This window comes from Tursiops truncatus, chromosome 9, assembly GCF_011762595.2.
Source record: "Tursiops truncatus isolate mTurTru1 chromosome 9, mTurTru1.mat.Y, whole genome shotgun sequence".
Taxonomy (NCBI): Eukaryota; Metazoa; Chordata; class Mammalia; order Artiodactyla; family Delphinidae; genus Tursiops; species Tursiops truncatus.
In genome coordinates this window covers 99,306,657-99,327,351 of record NC_047042.1, presented here as the reverse complement: position 1 = coordinate 99,327,351, position 20,695 = coordinate 99,306,657, and the positions used below count along the sequence as shown (strand labels likewise).

Genomic DNA, 20,695 nt, shown 5'->3' with positions numbered 1-20,695 from the left:
GGCCAGGAACGTGGAAACAGTTCAGCCGCCGCCTCTCCCCTGACTGTGGACCACGGCCCTGAGGACTGCCGGCCAGACTCTGGAGAAGGCGGCCCAGGCCCACCCCGCTCCCCTGGGAGTGGCCGCCACGGCTGGCTCGCCTGCGCCCCATCTCACTCCCTCCTTTCCCACCTGCTCCCCAAGGGCCTCTGTTCTCAAACCTTTCACACCTGAGCCCGCCCTCCCTCCTCTGTCCCTTCATCTTCACCAGGTTCCCTCCTGGTCAAGGGAAAGGAAAACCTGACTCCGTGCCCCGTTCTGCCACCAACTAGCTCTTAACATCAAGCAAGTCGTGTCACTGTCTGGGCCTCAGTCTCCTCGGAAGCGCGGACCCACCTACAGGGCCCGCTCCCCGCCCCCCCCCCGCCCCCAGCAGGAAATCAGGAGCCAGGATGCAGAAGAGGCCGGCGTAAGCGGGAAGCCCTTTTCTACCCAGAACTCTTCCTCCTCCGTCACCTGGGCCCCTCTCGGGAGGAGACCCCGGCGCCGCGGACGACGGTAATGACGCTCCGACGCTGCTCTGACGCTCGTTAGCAGGGGGCGTGGGAGGAGCGCCGGGAGGGGGCGTGGGAGGAGCGCCGGGAGGGGGGCGGGGGAGGAGGGATCTCGGCCGCTGGGGTTTGACCCGCGCCCACAGGGTCAGCCCGCCTCTCACCGGCCCGGCCCGCTCCGCCCTGCCCTACCGGCGCCCCCGTCCGGGTCACAGCCCGTTCCGAGGGAGGAGAGCGAGCTCCAGGGGTTCCTGCTCCCCTCCCTGGCCGGCCGGCTGCGCACGGCGGAGCAGGAAGCAATCTGGGGCGGAATGGGAGCGGTGCGGAGGCGACAGCCCCCAGAGGACCCGTTCCCGCCGCCGCCTCCCTCCCAGCTCCGCCAGCCGGCTTAATTGCGGAGTCCGGATTGATTGGGAATGCAAATGGCAACTGAAATGCAATCTCCACTCCCAGCAGGAGCAGAGGGGGGGAGAGGAGAGGAACGGAATGGGGAGAAGAACGGGACAGGAGAGCGGGAAAGGGGTTAGCCCGGCCCTGGGGGCGGGGGGGGGGGGGGGAGGGGAGCGCGCAAGGAATGGCCACTGGCCCGGAAAGGGGAGAGTGGTGGAAGGACGCGCGGTCCCAACGGCAGGCACGCCCCCAGCCCCCGTGAGGTCGGCGCGGCTAGGCACCTGCCTCCAGCGGGCAGCTTCCTGGCTGTGTGCCGCCTCCTCCGGAGTGTCCCTGAGGTTCGGGGCCTGTGACACTCCAGTACCCTAGCTGACCCCTTTGACCGGGTTTCACCCCCCACCTCACAGCCCCGCCTTCCCGTCCACGTGGGGGACTCAGGGAGCAGATAAATCAGACCGACCCCAGACAGGAAAGGGGGCGTCTGGGGCTAACTTATTTCAGAGCACGGGCGGGGGTGGGGGTGGGGATAAGCGTTGTCTGTTAAATGTTTACATGCGCATGTGTGTGTACTCAGAGCACACGCCCCAAAGCGGGGAGTGACAGTCCCCTGCCTGGCCTGGCGAGGGCCCCGTGGGAGGCCTCGGTCAGCACGGCCCCAGAGACACTCAATCACACCATCAACAGGTTTATGGACCAGTTCTGTGCCCAAACACACACAGGGACGGGGAGGAGAGTGCCCACTGCCATTCTCCCAGGCCCTCCACGCGCCCCCGGGCAGGCTGACCCACCTAGAGCAGTGCCTGCTGGGCGTCACTGTGGTGACACTTCAGGGGAGGGCTGAAGCACAGAGGGCGCGGGGCGACACAGTGCTCCTCACTGTGTCCTCTGGGCCCCAAAACCCTTCCTGAAACCCAGTGGAAACCCCCATCCCTAACACCAGGATTCTGGTCACACTACCTACAGGCTCCAGGAGCCCCAGCCTGGAGAGCCAAACCTGACCACAGGGCCCTGGCCAGGCTGACCTCAGGTGCTCCAGCCACACCAGTCTCCTCTGTGGTCAAAAACTGACATCACAGCCCTCGTGGACACAGCATCTCTAACCACCGGCTCCCAAGAAGATCTGGGCCAAGCGCAGCATCCTGTGGGTACAGCGGACTGACCACCAGGCCGGCTCAGCAGTTCTAGAGCCCTGCGTGCCCAGCACACCAGCAACTCTGCACAAAGACCCCTCCATCACTCAACGTCTTTTTCCAGCAGAGAGACCCACGACAGGAGGTCTGGAAGGATCCAACACCGGGTGGCCCAGCCCTGCCAGGCAGTGACTCAGGAAGGAGGTGAGGGAGAGGCCCTACCAGGACGTGGCCCCTCCACTAAGTTTCGTCTTTACAAACAAACAGAGGCTCACACGGTAAGACTGGGCCAGTGAACCCAGGGTAGGAAGAGGCCTCGGTAAGCCCTTCAACGCGTACTCCTCAGGGTACTCTTTTGAGAATTCTCTTTTCTGGGAGGAGGGGAGGGAGGCCAGAGAGACCATACCCTCCTCCAGGGCCGCCCACCTCCAGAACCACCACCAGCGAAGTGCTGCTGAGGATGGCAGGCGGCTCTCTGCTGCCTCCCTGTGGTGGTGAGGAGGAACTGGCAGCGTAAGGGTTCCGGCCACCCTTCCCCGCTGTGCTGTGAGTTCTTCTCTGCAGAACTCTCCTTGTTAAGGATTCAGGCCTGGCAGGGGCAGGGCGCTGGCCTCTCTCACCATCTTCCAGAGGCCCCGAAAAGAACCATCATCTAACATTTCCTGGGCTTCATCTCAGCTCCTCTCCAGCCCCAGGGGAAGGGAGTGCTGACCTGTTTAATGGGGATGGCCCGACCACTCCCGATGCTGTCCACCTTGCACTCGGCGGCTTTTTTCTCCCGGTCCAAGTCGGCACCCTTTCGAGACTGGAAGAGAACAGAAGAGGCGTGTTAAAGGGGCCCAGGGTCTGCGGGGTCAGCAGCCCACCTGGAATCCCCAGCCAGCCCTCCCGTCCTCCCTCCTCCTGGGCGGGCCCTAGCAGTGGGGCGGGGCCGGGGCGGCGGGACCGGGAAGGAACTGAGACCACGAGTATTCCAACGGGTTTATTCTTACACACGGCACCATACAGAGCAGCACAGGTCACTGGGCCGGGCCCGCCCCTTACAAAAGAGCAAGGACACGAGATACCGAGGGCGTGAGGAGCGCGCAGCCCAGGGGGCTGGGGCGTAAGAGACGGGAAGGGGCGAGGAGAGGTGGACGGTGGGGCTGAGGGACGTGGCCGGGAGCACAGGGCATGACCACCAGGGAGAGCAAAGTCCAGAAGTGAGCGGGTAGCGGCCCGTCTGCGGCACAGACACCACATGGCACGTTACGCCGAGCACGGCGGCGTAGCCCGAGGGGCACAGTGGATGGAGAGAGAGAGGAGAGAGGCCAGAAGAGGCCCTGCGCCCCTGCCGGGCTCCTGGGGCAGAGCCCGCCCGAATGCGGATCCTAGGAAATGGGAGGCCAAGAGAGGGGAAGGCAAGCGCGGCGTGGCTGCGGCGTCCGGAGCGGAGCAGGAACGGCAGAAGTCCATGCAGGAAGGAGCAGAGGAGGGGAGGGGCGGGGGAGCTCCCCCAGGAGCAGCTGGACCGCCGGCCGGCCGGGCGCTCGGACGCCCCGGCCTCTGGGCCTCGTCGCTGGCCGGCGCCGGGCGTGGGCCGAGCTCCCTTCTTCTCCATGCAGCGAGCCTGGCGCAGCGCGTCCAGCAGGGCTGGTCCCTGGCAGCCCCCAGCCGCGGGCTCCGGCGTTCCTAGCCTTCCCTGGGGGTGGGGGTTAGTTACAAAGGTTCCTGTGGGTCTCTGGAGTGGGGAGCACGGCGGCCGCTTCTCATCTGAGAGCAGTCCCAGGGCCCGGCCCGCCTCCGGCCCCGCACAGGGGAGAATGTCCAGAGGTGCTGTGTGTCACCACCTGGTCTTCTAATTTGGAAGGAGTTGGAAAGGCCTTTTTGTTGATGAAAAGTTGGAAACAGTGGCACATATCTGCAAATATCGAAAGAATAAAGATTTTGGCAAGTTATACTCAAGCCCCGCACAGTCGGTCAGCACTGGTGAGGGCAGAGACCCAGGCGGCTGGGGAGAGGCGGCGGCGGCGGGATGAAGAGGAGGGGGAGAGGGTGCGGGGGGCGGGCAGGCGGCGGCAGCGGTGGCGCCGGGCAGTCCATGTCAGCGGGGAGTGTTCTCCACTCCGGGCCCTACACCCTCCTGCTCACCCGGGCTGCCAGGAGCCAAGGGCACAAGGAAGAGGCAAAGGACCGCAGCCGCAGCGCGGGGGCAGCACAGCCAAAGGAGCGGGAAGAGGCAGGCCAAGGGCCACCGCCCGCGGCTCCACCGTCCGTCAGCACCCGCCCCGGGCCTCTCCTGGGTGCCACGGCCTCTGCCCCTTCGGCCCAGGGGGAGGAAGGTGGATGGGCCGCTGCCACCGGGTCCCCAGACAGAAGAGCCGGTCGTGGGGAGCGGGGCACAGGCTGTCCCGGCCAGGCTGGTGAGCAGAGAGGCCCCAACCAGCAGAGGATCCCTGGGAGCCCAGAGGGGGCCCCCCCAGGACGGGAAGCCAGGCAAGAGTGGCAACAAAACGAGTAACATGAAGTCATGGGGGAGACGGGGGACGCCAGCGGCCACGTCCAGCGGGAGAGTCACGGGGGCGCCAGCCACAGAACAGGCGTGGCCCTGCTGGGGAGGACGAGGAGGGCAAGGGGGTGGCCCCGGCGGCGATGATGAGAAGGGGAGGTCCCGAGATGCACCTCTAGAGACGGACACGTCTTGAGGCTGCCTTGGGGACAATGGCGCAAGTGAGGTCACCATGGAAACAATGGAAAGAAAAAATAAGGTTGCCACGGTGAAGATGGAGAGAATGAAAGGGCCCGGGGCCGGCTGTGCCCAGGACGCGCGCGGCGAGGCGGGCTCTGCTCCGCAGAGCAGGCAGCAGAGCGCGGGGAGCGCCAAGGCGCTGGCGAGGGGGCCCTGGGCCCGGGCGGGTGGCAGAGGGAAGAGCGCGTGCCCTGGGGTGGTGCAGGACCAGCGGCAGAGGAAGGCGAGAGGTGAAGAATGGTGTGGAGGGAGCAGGTGACTGAGGCTGGATGTCAGGGAGCAGGTGCCGAGGGCGTGGATAGCAGTCACTGCAAACACAGGTCGCCCACGGGCTCTACGGCGGCGGCGGCGGCAGCAGCGGCAGCAGCAGGAGGCGTGGGCGTGAGCAGGCAGCCCAAGGCGCTGTGCGTCTCAATGGGCGTGCACGGGAGACAGGGAGCTGCGAGTCCAGGCAGGGTTGGGGCTGGGGGCTGGGGGCGGGACGGCTGTGACGCACGGTAGCAACTGGCAGCAGGGAGGGGGTCAGTCAGCATGGCCGGGGAGGGCGCGAGGCAGGCACGGGGCGGACAGAGGCAGGCAGACTGGGCAGAAGTGCGCCAGGCAGGCGGAGGCGAGGATGAATGGGCGAGGCCTGGGGAGCACTGGCTCTGTGTGGACGGGGTTCCTGAGAGCCTGGCCGGGGCCTGACCTGGTGGGCTGGACTGACAGCCACGCCCTGATGCTCAGAAAGAGGCAGGTGGAGTGACGCAGAAGGACAGGGCGATCTCCTGAGAGTCCACACGGGCAGCTCACCCACCTGTGTCTGACCCAAGACTCCCGGAATGGTCCAGCCAAGTCCCAGCTGGATGGTGAGTTTGGGGATGGGCACTGCGTGTCAGATGCAGGCTCAGGACACCTAAGAGCTGACGGGCTGGGCCCCTACGGCGGAAGGCACACGGGACCCTGGGGCTGGGGTCTGCGGGGGGGGGGGGAGAGGAAGAGCTTGTGGGGGGACCGAGGCAGGGAATCAGGAGACGGAGGCCTGGGGAAAGACAGCTAAGCCTTCGTTAGGCTGATGGCGCAGCGGGTGGGAAGCGTGGGAGAATGAAAAGAGCGGGCAGGTGGACTCGAGGCCTGGGCCCTGTTCATTCTAGCTCTGCCAGCAAACGCTTCCTGTAGCCTCAGGCAAACAATCTCGGGGCCTCAGTCCACAACTGCGGAATCACGGGTGCCTCAGAGTTAGAGCAGACGCGTCCAGAGATCCCTCAAGCTGGCCAGGAAGCCCTACGAGGTCGGGGAAAGGGAGGGTGTGTGTGTGCGGCCGGGAGGAGGGTCTGTGTGCATGTGCTGAGGGCGGCCCCGTGGGCTCGGAGGAAGAGTCTGGAAGAGTCGGGTGTGGACGGGGGGCACCGGTAAGGAGCCGACGGAAGAGGCGCGCGTCAGTGGGGATGGAGGTCGGCAGGTGGCATCGTCCTGCCTGCTCCCTCCTGGCCGGGGGCTGGGGGCTCGGCCCTGCCCGTTTGGTGAAGGCGGCCGGGCAGGCGGGAGGGGCGGGCACGTACCGTGAAGATGTTGGAGCGCCGCTTGGACTGCTTGCGGATGGGTGTGGGGGTGGAGGAGGCAGCGATGGTCTCGATGCGCAGCTCCCGCTGGCTGATGCTGGGGGTGGAGGGGACTGAGGATGAGTAGTCGCTGAAAGCGCTGCTGCCGCCATTCGTGGCCTAAGGACAGAGAGGGCTGCTGAGGGCGGCTCCGGGAGGGGCGCAGGGGCGGGTGGCAGGCAGGAGCTGGGAAGCCTGCGGTGCGGAGACCTGGCCGGGGGCTCGTGGGGCAGCAGAGGGGCCACTAGCTCCTACAGGTGGTACCGAGCACGGCCTGGAGGCCAGCAGGACCCAGTGGTCACCACACTGGGCTGCCCCACTAGGGCCCCGGCAGGGGCCATTCGGGGTCAGCCCGGGAGCTGAATCGGAGGCAAAGGCTAGCAGGTTGGAGTCAGTGACAGAGGCCAGAAGAGAACGAACTGTGGAGTCTTGGCTCACAGGTGGGTGTGACGCGAGGTGGCAGGTCACCCTGGATGAGCTCCCCAAGTCAGTGACAAAGAGCAAGGCTGCAGGAGGCCAGGGCGGGCCTCAGAGTGCAAGGGGAGGATGAGGTTTGCTTCTAGGCAGTGTGGGTGACAGGGTACAGGACACAGGAGGGCCGGGGCAGAGAGCGGAACAGCTAAGCTAAGACTGCTCCAGAGGAAGCAGCAGGTAAGGGAGCGGCGGCAGAGGATCTCCGCAGAGAGACAGCAGGTGCTCGGCAGTGTCCACTCCAGGACTCGGGAAACGCAGTTTGACAAGGCCACCCGCTAACAGCCCATCGGATGATCACTAAATAGAGAACGTGTCCTGCCCTGGCAGCCTCCTCGAATCCTAACCCGTACAAAGGGAGCAAGACACCTGAGCTGCTGCCCCCCGGTGGGCAGGGCCCCCGTGCACAGCTGGTTCTGCAGCCGAGGCAGCGCCGCTCAGAGACAGTGAAGAAAGACCTTCCGTGCCTCCTTTCTTCCACGGGGGAGTGCTTACAGGGGAAGCCCTGACGCCGTCTAAAGTGCTAAAGGGAGGGCTCTCTGGAAAAGTCATCAGGCTGTCATCAGGACACTGGTGGGCCAGGGGGCCTCAGAAAGACGATGGCCCTTGGCAGAAGTAAAGGAGTGGCTGTCGGCTTGACCACTCAGCGCGCACACCTGTGATGGCCCAGGGCTTTCCGCCGAGCAGGGACTGAGCGGGGAGATGCAAGTACTGGCCTGCCTGCCAAGGGCCAAAAAACAACCAGGCAGTAGGCCCAGGAAGTGGGCGGGTGTCCAAGTGGTAATACAGGAGAAACCCTGGCAGGACCTGGCTCAGAACACCCCCACTACCCCACACGTCACAAATGCCACTGGCCCTTGCGGGTAAGTGCTGCCCTTCTAAACGCAAACACCGAGAGAAGGGCCAGCAGGTGAGGGCCAGCAGGGACGAGCTCAGCTCAGAGCCTCCTGAGAACGGCTGCACGGGAAGCGGGCACTGAGATAGCGCTAACGTGGGTGACCAGAGCAAATGCTTAGGCGGCCTCAGCTGCTGCAGAGCTGCGGGGCAAGGAGAGTGTCGAGCAGGGACGGGAACTAGCGGGAAGGCAGTCACCACGGGGTACAGAGGAGGCCAGGCCAGTCGTGCAGGCTAAGGGAACTCGAGCCAGTGCTTTCAAACCATCTGCAAGGCGGCAAGACCAGACGAGGTGGGGACAGGCAGGCAGACAGACAGAATGGGAGGCAGGGCCGCGGCGGGCGGGGCGTGCAGTGGCGGGGGGCGGGGGGAGGCTGCCCGCACCTGGTTGATATGCACGGACGGGATGGAGGCAGCGGACACGGCTGAGTGGCTGGGAGAGTTGGGCAGTGACTTGCAGGGCCCGATGGCCAGCTGCTGCTTCTTCCGCAAGGCCACTACCTTCTGGGCCACTGCAGGGGACAGCACAGTCAATTACCCATGTGGGGAGGAGCGAGGAGCCCAGCTTAGAGCCGCCACCCCCCCACCCCACCCCACCCCACCCCCGCCTGCCTGACCCCCTCTGGGGGAGCGTCCCTGGCGCCGAGTTACCGTCCTGGAAGACGCGCTCCACGTTGAGTCCGTAGGTGGCGCACGTCTCGTAGTAGGTGCAGCGCTTCAAGTCTGTGGACAGCTTGCGGGCCCTGCTGTCGTCGATGACCCGCGGGTTCGCGGCACTGATGGCGTCTGTTGGAGACGGGAGAGTGGGGTCTGACTCAGCCTGCTGAGAAGCTGAGGCTGCTGGCTGGTGGGCCGTTCGGTCAGAGGGTGGCTGGGCAAAGAGCCCGGGCAGCGGACGACACGGAGCACGAGAATACGGGTGTCTGGGCCTCGTTCCAGCTCTGCCACCGACTCACTGAGTGGGAACGAGCCAGACACTCTGTTTATGCATCTCAAAATGTGGACACGACCACCACACGGATGGCAGGATCTTAGCTGGGGAAGACCCAGTGCGTACGGGGCAAAGAGGAGGCGCCCGCTCTAGGGCAACACGAAAGGGCTGGTCCAGCGCCAGGAGGACGGGGCAGCCAGGCTTTCTCGTGCCTGCCACCTGGGGGCCCAGAGCCCCCGCCTCACCCCTGCTGGCCCGCTCACCCTGCGTGCCCACCAGCACCATGGGCACCTCGCTGGCGTTGCGGAAGCTGCAGAGCCGCAGGAAGTAGTTGTACACCGTCTGGAAGCTGATTTCATCCTCCAGGCTGAACACAAACACCACCGCGTCCACCCAGGCAGCAAACTAGGGGGGACCGAGCACAATTACCACCCTCACCTGGGCACGGGCGAACTGCGTACCCCTCTCCCCACACGCAACCTTGCCCAGTCCCAACTGGGAACCTCAAGAAAGGGGCACCAAAGGCCAGGGCTGGGGGCAGGGGCATCACCTGGAGCTCAGGGGGGCCTCCTTCATCTCGGATCAGCAGCAGGTAGCTCTGGCCATCCACCACAATCTCCTTCTTAAACCGACCCCCTAGGACAGAGTTCACGGTCAGGCCCAAAACCAGAAGAGCGAGCCCACGGGGGCCAAGCAGAAAAGAAGTCCACAGCTTCCAACAGAGAAGACGGGAGCGCTGAGAAAGCCAAGGGCTGCAGCCCCCGCACAGACAACCGGAAGGAGGGACGGCGGCCATTAAGGCCGGCCCGTAACGCTCACCTTCTGGGGACTCCTCCTGGACATAGGTCCCCGTCAGATAGCGGTGCACCAGGGCCGACTTGCCACTAGACAGGTTCCCCACAATGCCCTGCGGGACAGGAAGGCGGGAGAGCTGCGGTCAGAGGGCAGGACGGAGGACACGGGGCAGGAAAGGCTGATACGTTAGCAAGGAGAGGGGCCAGTGCTGCGGATGGGCGAGCAAAGAGAAACAGGGAAGAGAGGGGTGACGGGAGAGACCAAGCCTAGAGACGGAGGGGACTGGAAGCGGGGGAAGCAACGCCGGCCCACCACTCCAGCCCGCACCCCCAGCCCCTGGGCTGCCTGGGCCTCCCATGGGCCTCACTCACCACTTTAAGCTCCGGCACCGAACGGCTCAGGGTCCACTCCTGGCTGTTCACAAAGGAGTCTGCGGGAGAGAAGGCCGCCTGTCAGGACTGGGGTGGGACACACACCTTTGCTATCCACCACCTGCTGCCTCTGACGCTGCCCCTTCACAGGCCAAGGCCAGAAAACAGCACTCACGCCCTGGTCTCCTGGGAAGCAGCAGGAACGTTTTGCGCAGCTGGGACAGAGCGATGCCAGCCCCCACTTCCACTGGCCTGGCCCCGATCCCTCCTCTTACTGCTACAGCAAGGTGCGTAGTTGCTACCTCGAGCCACGCTCGGCCTGCCGCCCCCCACCTGGTGAGAGGCCTCCAGTGGGTCTCAGCCAGACCCAAGCTGGGCGGCAAGGCTGCAGCTTCTGCTGCGAGTAGGAACAGCTCACCCTTGCAGGGTGCGGCCACCTACCGCATTCCTGGAGGCTGAAGAGGGAGGAGCCCTTACCTGGCCCTGTTCTGTGAGAGGCAGGTCCAATGGGGAGCGGCCCTCATCCCCAAGCTCCTCCTGGGCAGGAGGCCACCACCCTCTGTGTCCCAGAGACCCACCTCCGGGGCTCCTCCTCTCCAGTCCATCCTCAGCTCCTGCCGGGCTCCAGCCACGCAGAGCCCCCCTCTCCTTTATCCTCTAGGTTGTAATGGACATCCTGCGATCGGCTCCGGGCAGCTTGGGCCTGGGCCAGCCTCTCTGGCTGGGCTTGCTCCCCCTCCCCAGGCTGTCTCAAACAGTGCTTATGACGGTCGGGTCCACAAGCATTCCCCAAACTCATCTGCACAGGCAGCTAGAGGTGAGGGCTCGAGCCTCGCCTGGGAGCTAGAAATGCTGCTGTTCTAGGCTCCCACCCAGAGCCCGCTGGCTCCGAGTGCGTCTCCATCCCTCCCCTCCCGGGCCCCAACTCCTCAGGCACCCAAATTGATAAGGGGCCCTTCCGACCCGCTCTCATTCCACCACGCTAGGGCCACGGGCGGGAGGTCCTGCCCCGACACACCTGGAAGGCCACCTCTGCCACAGACACCTTCTCCAGACCCACCGGCGACCCCAGAGCCTTGCCTGCCCGGCGCCGATCCCACTCGGCCAGCCCCGGCTAGCCCCCAGGCCCACAAGGCACAGGCCCGCTTCTCCCAGGTAGGTTTCCGGTTTGTTTCACACCCGCCCTCAACCCCGGACTCCAACCAGGGAGGCCACGCAGGCCGGGGCTCTCCCCCTTACCGCTTGGCGCGCCCAGGAGCCCAGGGGCCGCGGCCGCCCGGCGGCTCCACAGCGGCTCGGGGGGCGCGGGCGCGGGCGCGGGCTCCCTCCGGCGGAAGCGGCTGGTGAGCAGCCTCCAGAGGCCGGCGGCAGTGTGGGGCCGGCCCGGCTCTGGCGCGGTGCTCGGGGCCGCGGCGCCCAGCAGCAGGTCGCGGCGGCTGGAGAAGGCACCCAGAGAGCTGGCGTCGCCGTCGCTGCGGGTGCGCGCCCGGGGCAGCAGCCCCGACTCTGCGCGCCGGATCTCCTGGCCGCGGCGCAGACGGAAGCTGAAGCTCTTCCTCAGCGCCGACAGGCCGCGCCGGGGGCCCGGGGAGCTGCGCCCGCCGCCGCCGCGTAGCACCTGCCAGCGCTGGCTGCTCCACAGCGAGGCGCCCCGCAGGAAACCCGCGCTGCCCGCGCGGCCCAGCCCCGCGCCAGCGCCCTCGGCCTCGGCCGCCAGCTCCAGGCGGTTCACCTCCAGGAACGTCATGCTGGTGGGCCGCGGCGCCTGGGTCCGCCGGGGGCGGCTGCGCCGGGCCGGCGCGGGGCTGGGCGCGGGGCTGGGCGACGGGCTAGGCGCGGCCGAGCCGGGGCGCCCCGAGGACGCGGGCCGGGGAGCCGGCGGGAGGCCGTCGGGCGGGCCGCGGCGGCCGAGACGCGGGCGCAGGAGGCCGAGCAGCAGGCCGCGGACGCCAGCGGCCGGTGGCCCCGGGCCGCCCGAGCACACGCTCTGCGGCCGCGCCGGCTGCTCGCGCACGGCGCACAGGGCGGAGGCAGCGCGGCCGGCCGGGGCGCCGTGCAGGTCCAGCGAGTCGCAGACGCTGAGGGCGCGGCGGCAGGCGGCGGGCCGCTCCCGGCTGCGGCTGTCCCCTGGCGGCCAGCCCCGCTCCATGCTCAGGGCCCGCGGGCGAGGGCCAGGCCCATGGTGAGGGGCGCGGGGCTGGGCCCGGGCCGGGGCCGCGGCCGAGGCGCACTGACCTCCGGCCTCTGGGCACCTGGTGTCGGCCGACTGAGTCCCTCAACGCCTCCACCTCGCAGCCGGCAAGCCCAGACCTGGAGAGGCCGGGAGCCAGCCCAACACCGAGAGAGACGTGGCAAGCCTGGCCTGGAACACCCAGGAACGGCGGCCGCAGGGGAGCCAGCCTGCTGGGGCAGCCCCCGAGCCCTGAGAAAACAGGAAATTCCAGCCCAGGGCTCCTCCTCGGTTGGGGCAGGCAGGTGAGGAGATGTCATTAAGAGCAGGCCAAATAAGTAACAGTCCTCGGCACACCACACACTGAGTTCGGTTTTGGAGAGAAGCAGGCCATTTGCTCTTTCTCCAGGGAAGAACCAGAAGGTGACCCACCAGGGGGGGAGTCAATGAAAGCCTAAATTATGAGTCAGGAGTTATGCCGACTTCGGGCCTCAGTCTCCTTATCTGGAAAGTAGGGAGCCTCTACGAGGCAATCCTGTCTTAGCTTGGGAAACTCACAAATCCGAGTTGCTGTATGTTTTAGTCAGCTCTTCTGTTAATGACCGAGGCTGTCTTCTTCCCCGGAGATTATAAAATCATCTGTAGTAGGTTAAGTGTTGTCCTGCCCAAGGGCAGCAGAAAATCGAAAGAGAACCTCTGGACCTGGACCATACAGTTCTGGACGAGAGACTCACTTCTGAGCCCCTGAAGTCTCCAGCCTCCACCCGCTGGCTGGTTCTCACCTCCTGTCCAGAGGCTGTGCAGAGGTGAAGCTTCAGACTGCAGTACTGGTTGGAGCCTGACGCTCAGCACCGATGCCCTGTGAATTTCACGTGTGTGGGCTGCAGCAGACAGTCAGTAAATGCAGGGATGACTTCAGGACGGGGGCAGGGGGCAGGCAGTTGCCGTGCTGTGCTCTCCACTGCAGTGTATACATCAGTCCCCTCCAAGGCGCTGGAGATGAGCCAGTTTACCATAATCCACAAGGACCCCAAGCAGATCAGGAGAAACCAGTTGAGGCAGGTGGCAAGGATGAGTGGGGCTTGCCTTTCCTTTAAAGACGTGATACACCCCGGTTTCCTCCACCCCCAGTCCAACCCAACTCCCAACGTTCCTGTCCCTCTCAGCTTTAGAATTCCAGGGTCCTGGTCAGAAGCAAAGTACGAGATAAAAGTGGCACATTCCTGAGGGGGCTGGGGTGGGGGAATGCCTGAGAAAGGCAGGGCCTCTCCATCCTAGGTGCTCCTGGGGAACCCAGAGCTGGAAACTCCCAAGTCCTGGGCTGGATCTCCCAGGCCTGGAGAGGCCCCCGGGGCTGATTGCGTATTTTCCTGGGACTAGTTATTAACAACAACGAGGATGACTTCTTCCTCTCCGGGATGCACACCCCCACGTAAGAGTCGCTCCTGCACAAGAGCCTTTCCCAGGCTCCTTCAGGCGTGGAGACAGGAATGCAACCCAGGAATCCTGACTCACGTTCCCAAGTTTAAGTCTCCTACGCTGAACTTCCCTATCTTCGTATCTGTCTCTCTGTCCTCTCTCACACGTAGGGGATTACCCCTCCCCCAGAGAAGAAGCCTGCTCATTCCAAACCCTCCCCCCAAGCCAATGAAAATGCAAGCACAGGACAGCAGCTATCAGAGACAAGTGGGGACTGAGGGGGGACGGGGGACAAGGTGCCGAACAGGGGATGGGCTGCTTCAGAACCCAACTGGCTAGCCTCAGGGGGCGAGAAGCAGGCTGGGATAGGAGAGTAAAAGGCCCCCAGTTACACACACACACACACACACACACACACACACACACACAGGCTACAGGACATGCAGCAGTGCCCAGTCCAGGAAGTGAAAAAACATGCCACATTCTCAGAGGACACACCAGCGCCTGACTCCCCTTGTACCTGCAAAATCGGTCCAGGCGAAATGCTCAGACTGGGTCAATCCCAAACCTGGGACAGCTTCCTCTTCCTCATGGGGCTGCCTCCTTCCTATTCCTGCTTCCTAGAAACCTTTCCTGACTCAGGGAAACTAGACAGAGAAGGGCACCTGCCTGCACATAAATGTCCCAGGACATCAGCCAAAGACCCCAGAAAGGAGATCGGTGCAGACACACACCTGTCTCCTTGTTGGTGTCACACACACACACACCCCCGCCCGGGTCAGGGACAAGGTCTCTGTGTTCCATCTGCAAGATTCTACTCCAGAGACATGTGACAAACAGCTTACTACTCAACACAGCCCAAAGGAAACTAGGACAATCCTAAAAAGCATCGGGCTGGGGCCACGTAAACCGTACAGAAATCCCATAAAACTAGCCCTAGTGTCATTTCTCTGACTCTTAAGGTCATCAGAAACACCAGGCTGAACCTGTCGTGTAGGGGCGAGACCCCACAGAAGCTTCTGGGGGAATTAAAGACGCACTCTCTCGCAATGCCTGCAGCGTGCATCCTGGGTGAGGATGGACACGCTTCCCTGGAGGCTGAGCGCACAGAGGCTGAGCACTGAGCACCCCCTTCTGTTCTGAGCGCAGACAAATCAGAAGGAGAAGGGCAGTCTCTAGAGCTGGCTGAGCTGGACTGGCTGCTCGGACCTGAGAGAGGAGGGCGCCTGCGTGTGCAGCTGTGGCCTGGGGCAGCAGGGGTGCACCGCTGAACCCAGGGTGTCTAGGGAGAAAGAGAAAGACCCCTGCATAAAAAAGGCATGAGCTGTGAGGCACTGCACAGAAGCGGTGCACTGGTGGGGGGAAAAAGAAGGGCGGCCTCTGGCGCAGGAATCCCACAGAACCTTGTACCTAGTCTCCCTCAAATATTTGCTGGGTGATCCATTGATAAGTGTCGAGGCGCGCCCTGGTGAGGCCACGCAGCAGCCGCAGAGAGCCTGTGGAGGTCCTTCTCAGAGCCCAGGAAGGGCTGGCTTTCTGCTGGAAGCCAAAGGCTGCGGCTTCCTCCCGCCGCCAGAGTGGTCCCAAGAGCCTCAGGGCCCTCCGACGCCGGTCGGCATCTTCTTGCCCATCGCTGTGAAACGGCGTCAGGGAACCCTGGTGACCGCATGGGCGCTCAAGGGAGGCCACCCAGGAGGGAGCCCCGGAGGCCACGTGGCCGACTGCAGCCTCCCCACAGCCCTCGGCTGCGAGATGAGACGGGCGCAGAGGTCAAGGCCGTGTGCAGAGCTGCCGTGCTTCGAACTTACGCCACAGGCAGAGCCGACCAGGAGCCCCCAGCAGAACCCCTGCGCAGAGAGCAAGGGTCCCCGGCCCGTCAGCAACAACTGGGCAGTGGGGACGACACGCAGGGCAGAGGTGGAGAGGTCCCTGCAAACCATCTTCACAAACGCCCATCCACAGCCTGTAGACCCCACGTGGGCGGGTCTTCTCCACCTCCCCTCCCGGCACCTTCACCTGTGCTCCTCTGTGCAACGGCCTCACTCAGCCCACCTCCTCCCCGAGGCCTCAGACCTCAGCCACCAGCCCTCGCCCCAACCTCGCCGAGCCCTGCACAGCTTGGCCGGGCAGCCGGGGAAGCCCACTGGCCATGGAGTCTGCAAGGAGCTACGGCCAAGCCGCAGGGGAAGCTGTGCTGGACCCCGGGAGAGGGGGAGGCAGGACACAGTTTGCAACAAGGTTCCTGGATTTAAAGGATAGAGAAGATCGATAGATTCACTGCATAAAAATAAGGTCCTGAACGATTTTTAAAAAAATTGTAAAAAAAAAACCCACCAAAAAACCTAAGAGAAATATAACTAAAGGGAAATCAACACGTGGACAAAAATGGGACTATGCTGATGGGTTAATATCACTAATACATGCAAAGCACACAGATGTCGCTAAAAAAAATAAATAAAATCTTGACAAAGTAAAGAAAGTACAAACAGCCAATTCACGTGGAAATCACTCGCTCTCACTTGGGACTCAAAGAAACAGAAATTAGAAATGAAGTTCCAGGGCTCTCCTGGTGGCGCAGTGGTTAAGAATCCGCCTGCCAATGCAGGGGACATGGGTTCGAGCCCTGGTCCAGGAAGATCCCACATGCCGCAGAGCAACTAAGCCCGTGCGCCGGAACGACTGAGCCTGTGCTCTAGAGCCTTCGAGCCACAACTACTGAAGCCTGTGCCCTCTAGAGCCCACATGCCACAACTACTGAGCCCACGTGCTGCAACTATTGAAGCCCACGCGCCTAGAGCCCGTGCTCCGCAACAAGAGAAGCCACCGCAATAAGAAGCCCATGCACTGCAATGAAGAATAGCCCCCGCTCGCCACAACTAGGAATGAAGACCCAACGCAGCCAAAAATAAAAAAAAATAAAATAAAATAAAAATGAAGTTCCACTTCTCACCTACCAAAGCCTTAACATGACTTTTGTGTCCGTGAGGCCCAGTGCTGGCAAGCGTGCATGTGCCCAACCCCCCTCCCCAGCAGCTCAGCCCTTTGCCCCTCGTACTAAATTAGCCACAGGGACTCCAACAGAGACCGTCTGACATGGACACAAAGGTTTAGGCCCAAAGAAGTCCAGCTTCCAAAAAAGTGAAATCAACCAGAGTGTCCACCAATACGGAAACAAGGGAGTAAGCGACAGTGTCTCCAGATGGTGGGACATCATGCAGCCACTTAAAACAACATCTGCAGGGGCTTCCCTGGCCGTCCAGTGGTGAAGCCTCCACCTCCCACTGCAGGGGGCACGGGTTCCATCCCCAGTCGGGGAACTAAGAGCCCACATGCTGCACAGCACAGCCATAAATGAACAAATAAATAAGTAAATAATAAAATAACATCTGTAGAGACTTTTTTACTCAGCACAGCAGCAATACTTGTGATCATTTTTTTTAAAAAGCAAGATACAAAACTGTACGTAACATGGACCCAGGTAAATAAACGCAGGGAAAAAGGAACATATCAAAAAAATAAATTAATTAATTAAATAAATAAATAAAAAAGGAAAAAGGAACATATCAAAATGAGGACAGAGGCCAACTTGGCGGTTAGGACCTGCAGTGATTTCTTTCTGCCTCTATTTTTCTGCAAAATGTCCATTTCACCCTGTTTCCTAACATGTTTATAGAGGATACACTACAAAGAAAACAGAAGAAACAAGAGTGTTTCACCTAGGGATGAGGGCTGGGTGAGGGAAGAAATGGCTCGCCAGAAAAAACGCGTGGGTTTGCGCTCTCCCGGCTGAATCCGGGCCCCCAAAGGCCCCCGAGCCTCCACACCTGCAGCGGCTCTGGGTCACCACACAGCCTGACTGGGGTTCACAACAGCTTTCCAACTCCAGCTCTGCGCGGGACACAAAAGAAGAAAGTGGGCTGGGACTCGTCTAATAAACACGCACTTTGCCCTTCTTTTTAGAATTATATTTGACAGTATAAAAGCACATTCACAACATGCTGGGAAAGCTGCTTTTGATCCTCTGCCCCCTTCCCTTTCCTTCACATGGAAGCTTCCAGAATGAGTGTCCCCTCCCGTCCCCAAAGCCCCAATGCTAGGACTTGGACTTAGCGTTTCACCACAATGCCCGGCCTGGGAGCAAGGAGCCGCTGCTAACACAATACGCTGGCAGGCCTCCCCAATCCCTGGGTACAGGCCTCACTCATCCGTCATCCAGCCGTTGCCCTACTGAGGGCCATTCAAGCTGCTTCCTTTTTTGTCTTTAAACCTCTACAAGCAAGGCTGTAATCAACACCTGTGTACCTATGTGTTTTCTTTCTTTCTTTTTCTTTTTTCATAAATTTATTTATTTTTGGCTGCGTTGGGTCTTCGTTGCTACGCGCGGGCTTCTCATTGTGGTGGCTTCTCTTGTTGCGGAGCACGGGCTCTAGGCGCGTGGGCTTCAGTAGTTGTGGCTCTCGGACCCTAGAGCGCAGGCTCAGTAGTTGTGGCGCATGGGCTTAGCTGCTCCGCGGCATATGGGATCTTCCCGGACCAGGGCTCGAACCCGTGTCCCCTGCCTTGGCAGGCGGATTCTTAACCACTGCGCCACCAGGGAAGTCCCACCTATGTGTTTTCTTTCCACAGGTTACATGCCCCAAAGTAGAAAAGTTGGGTTCAAAGAAAAATATGAATTTTTCATGTTCATGGATAATGCCTGATTACTTTTCCAAATAGGAGGCAGCAATTCACTGCCCCCCCATTCCCCCACCAGCAACATATGGGAACACCCACTGCGCCACTCTCACCAGCATCGAGTCATCAGCTCACTTTCTGCTACTGAACGAGGAACCCAGTACCTTGCTCTTCAGATCTGTGTTTCCCTGATGACTCTGAGGCTAAGCATCTTTTCATGGTCATCAACAATTTCCATTTCCTCTTCTCTGAATTGTCTGCCTGGTCCTATTCTTTGTCCACTTGTCTTTGGGTTTTTTTGTTTTGTTTTGTTTTTTGCTTGCACCGGGTCTTAGTTGCGGCACACGGACTTCTTAGTTGCAGCATGCTAACTCTTCGTTGCGGCATGCATGCGGGATCTAGTTCCCCGACCAGGGATCGAACCCAGGCCCTCTGCATTGGGAGCATGGAGTCTTACCCACTGGACCACCAGGGAAGTCCCTGTCTTTGGGGTTTTAAAAACCTTTTTCTTAACAATTTAGAGGAATTCTTTGATAATAGGCATCTTAACCATTTATCTGGCATAGGTACATGGCAAGCAAATTCTCCTACTCTATTCTACAAAAGTGTAATTAAATCTGTTAATTTTATAATTGATTATAACATCTGAACAATAAGAACCACAACAAAAATCCATGAAACAAGAGTGTTCCTAAAAAAAGGCAAAGGGGGTGGGGGCGGCCTTCTTGACAGAAGAGTACCAGCTAAGACTTGCGGAAGGAATGTCCAGATGAGAAAATCACCACGTGGCAGCCCCAACAGAACAGATTCAGGCACGATCACTGAGGCACTGAAAACCACGGACTGAAAGTTGTGGGGAGCAGTTTACTTCCAAGGCGCAAAAGTCTCACCCTACAGATTACTGATGAATTACAAAGGGGGAGGCAATGGGCCTTCAGGATTAGGACATCTGGTAATTATGTCCTTAACATCACTAACAGCAGGGCCTGATGTGACACAATAGGAGGTATTCCTGTCAAAAGGGTTCAACCTGGATCTCATCAAGCCCCTGAGCTCGCTTCAGGTCATAGGCAGCAGGCGGGATACAGGCACAAGTTAAATAACACCAAGCAGCCTCAGCCCCCGAATCAGAGCGCAACCTTCTACAGGAAAACTGCCCCCAGACGCTTCAACAGTCTGTGTGATAAACCGGTCAGAATGGCCGTCATTAAAAAGTCTACAGGGCTTCCCTGGTGGCATAGTGGTTGAGAATCCACCTGCCAACGCAGGGGACACGGGTTCGAGCCCTGGTCCGGGAGGATCCCACGTGCTGCGGAGCAACTAAGCCCGTGCGCCACAACTGCTGAGCCCGTGCTCTAGAGCCGGTGAGCCACAACTACCGAGCCCACGTGCCACAACTACTGAAGCCCACGCGCCTAGAGCCCGTGCTCCCCCACAAGAGAAGCCACCGCAATGAGAAGCTCGCGCACCGCAACAAAAAGTAGGCCCCGCTCGCTGCAACTAGAGAAAGCCTGCGTGCAGCACCAAAGACCCAACACAGCCAAAAATAAATAAATAAATAAATTTATATTAAAAAAGAGAAGTCTACAAATAATAAATGCTGGAGAGGGTGTTGAGAAAAGGGAACCCTCCTACACCGTTGGTGGGAATGTAAGTTGGTGCAGCCACTATGGAAGACAGTATGGAGGTTCCTTAAAAAACTACAGATAGGGCTACCATGTGACCCAGCAATCCCACTACTGGGCATGTACCCTGAGAAAACCATAATTCGAAAAGATACACGCACCCCTATGTTCACAGCAGCACTATTCACAATAGCCAAGACATGGAAGCAACCTAAGTGTCCATCAACAGATGAATGGATAAAGATGTGGTATATATATACAATGGGATACTACTCAGCCATAAAAAAGAATGCTGGGGCGAAGTGAGAGTAGCATTGACATATATACACGACCAAATGTAAAAGAGCTAGAGGGAAGCAGCTGCACAGCACAGGGAGACCAGCTCGGTGCTCTGCGATGACCTAGAGGGGTGGGATAGGGAGGGTGGGAGGGAGGCTCAAGAGGGAGGGGATATGGGGATATATGTATGCATATGGCTAATTCACTTTGTTGTACAGCAGAAACTAACACAGCATTGTGAAGCAATTATACTCCAATAAAGATGTACTAAAAAAAAAAAAGAGGGGCTTCCCTGGTGGCGCAGTAGTTAAGAATCTGCCTGACATTGCAGGGGACACTGGTTCGAGCCCTGGTCCAGGAAGATCCCACATGCCACGGAGCAACTAAGCCCGTGCGCCACAGCTGCTGAGCCCATGTGCCACAAGTACTAGAGCCCACGCGCCTAGAGCCCGTGCTCCGCAACAAGAGAAGCCACCGCAATGAGAAGCCCACGCACCGCAACGAAGAGCAGCCCCCGCTCACCACAACTAGAGAAAGCCTGCGTGCAGCAACGAAGACCCAACACAGCCAAAAATAAATAAAATAAAATAAAATAATTTATATAAAAAAAGAATAAAATAATGCCATCGGCAGCAACATGGATGGACCTAGAGATGATCATACTAAGTGAAGTAAGTCAGAAAGAGAAAGACAAATGCCATACGATAT

General features: G+C 60.7%; 1 protein-coding gene and 1 long non-coding RNA gene across 11 annotated transcripts in view; one reads left to right on the top strand and one right to left on the bottom strand.

Moving 5' to 3' along the window:
• The window catches only part of AGAP3 (ArfGAP with GTPase domain, ankyrin repeat and PH domain 3), a 52,702-nt gene that overhangs the window by 17,316 nt on the left and 14,691 nt on the right, over positions 1-20,695 (bottom strand). For 2 of the 10 annotated variants that reach the window (XM_033863491.2, XM_033863492.2), the window contains exons 1-9: positions 11,060-12,112; positions 9,821-9,879; positions 9,474-9,561; positions 9,205-9,290; positions 8,918-9,059; positions 8,375-8,509; positions 8,108-8,235; positions 6,320-6,478; positions 2,763-2,855 (exon numbers count right to left, since the gene is read on the bottom strand). In XM_033863491.2, the coding sequence (XP_033719382.1) occupies positions 2,763-2,855; positions 6,320-6,478; positions 8,108-8,235; positions 8,375-8,509; positions 8,918-9,059; positions 9,205-9,290; positions 9,474-9,561; positions 9,821-9,879; positions 11,060-11,969 (1,800 nt within the window). In that variant the 5' untranslated portion in view covers positions 11,970-12,112. Of the gene's footprint in view, positions 1-2,762; positions 2,856-3,017; positions 3,951-6,319; positions 6,479-8,107; positions 8,236-8,374; positions 8,510-8,917; positions 9,060-9,204; positions 9,291-9,473; positions 9,562-9,820; positions 9,880-9,995; positions 10,125-11,059; positions 12,131-20,695 lie in introns of those variants that run through there. The other 8 variants (XM_033863493.2, XM_033863494.2, XM_033863490.2 and 5 more) reach the window with 7 other exon arrangements.
• On the top strand, positions 10,272-16,978 carry LOC141279598 (uncharacterized). Its single transcript, XR_012334150.1, has 2 exons — positions 10,272-10,637; positions 10,807-16,978. It is a non-coding gene; the product is annotated as an uncharacterized lncRNA (long non-coding RNA).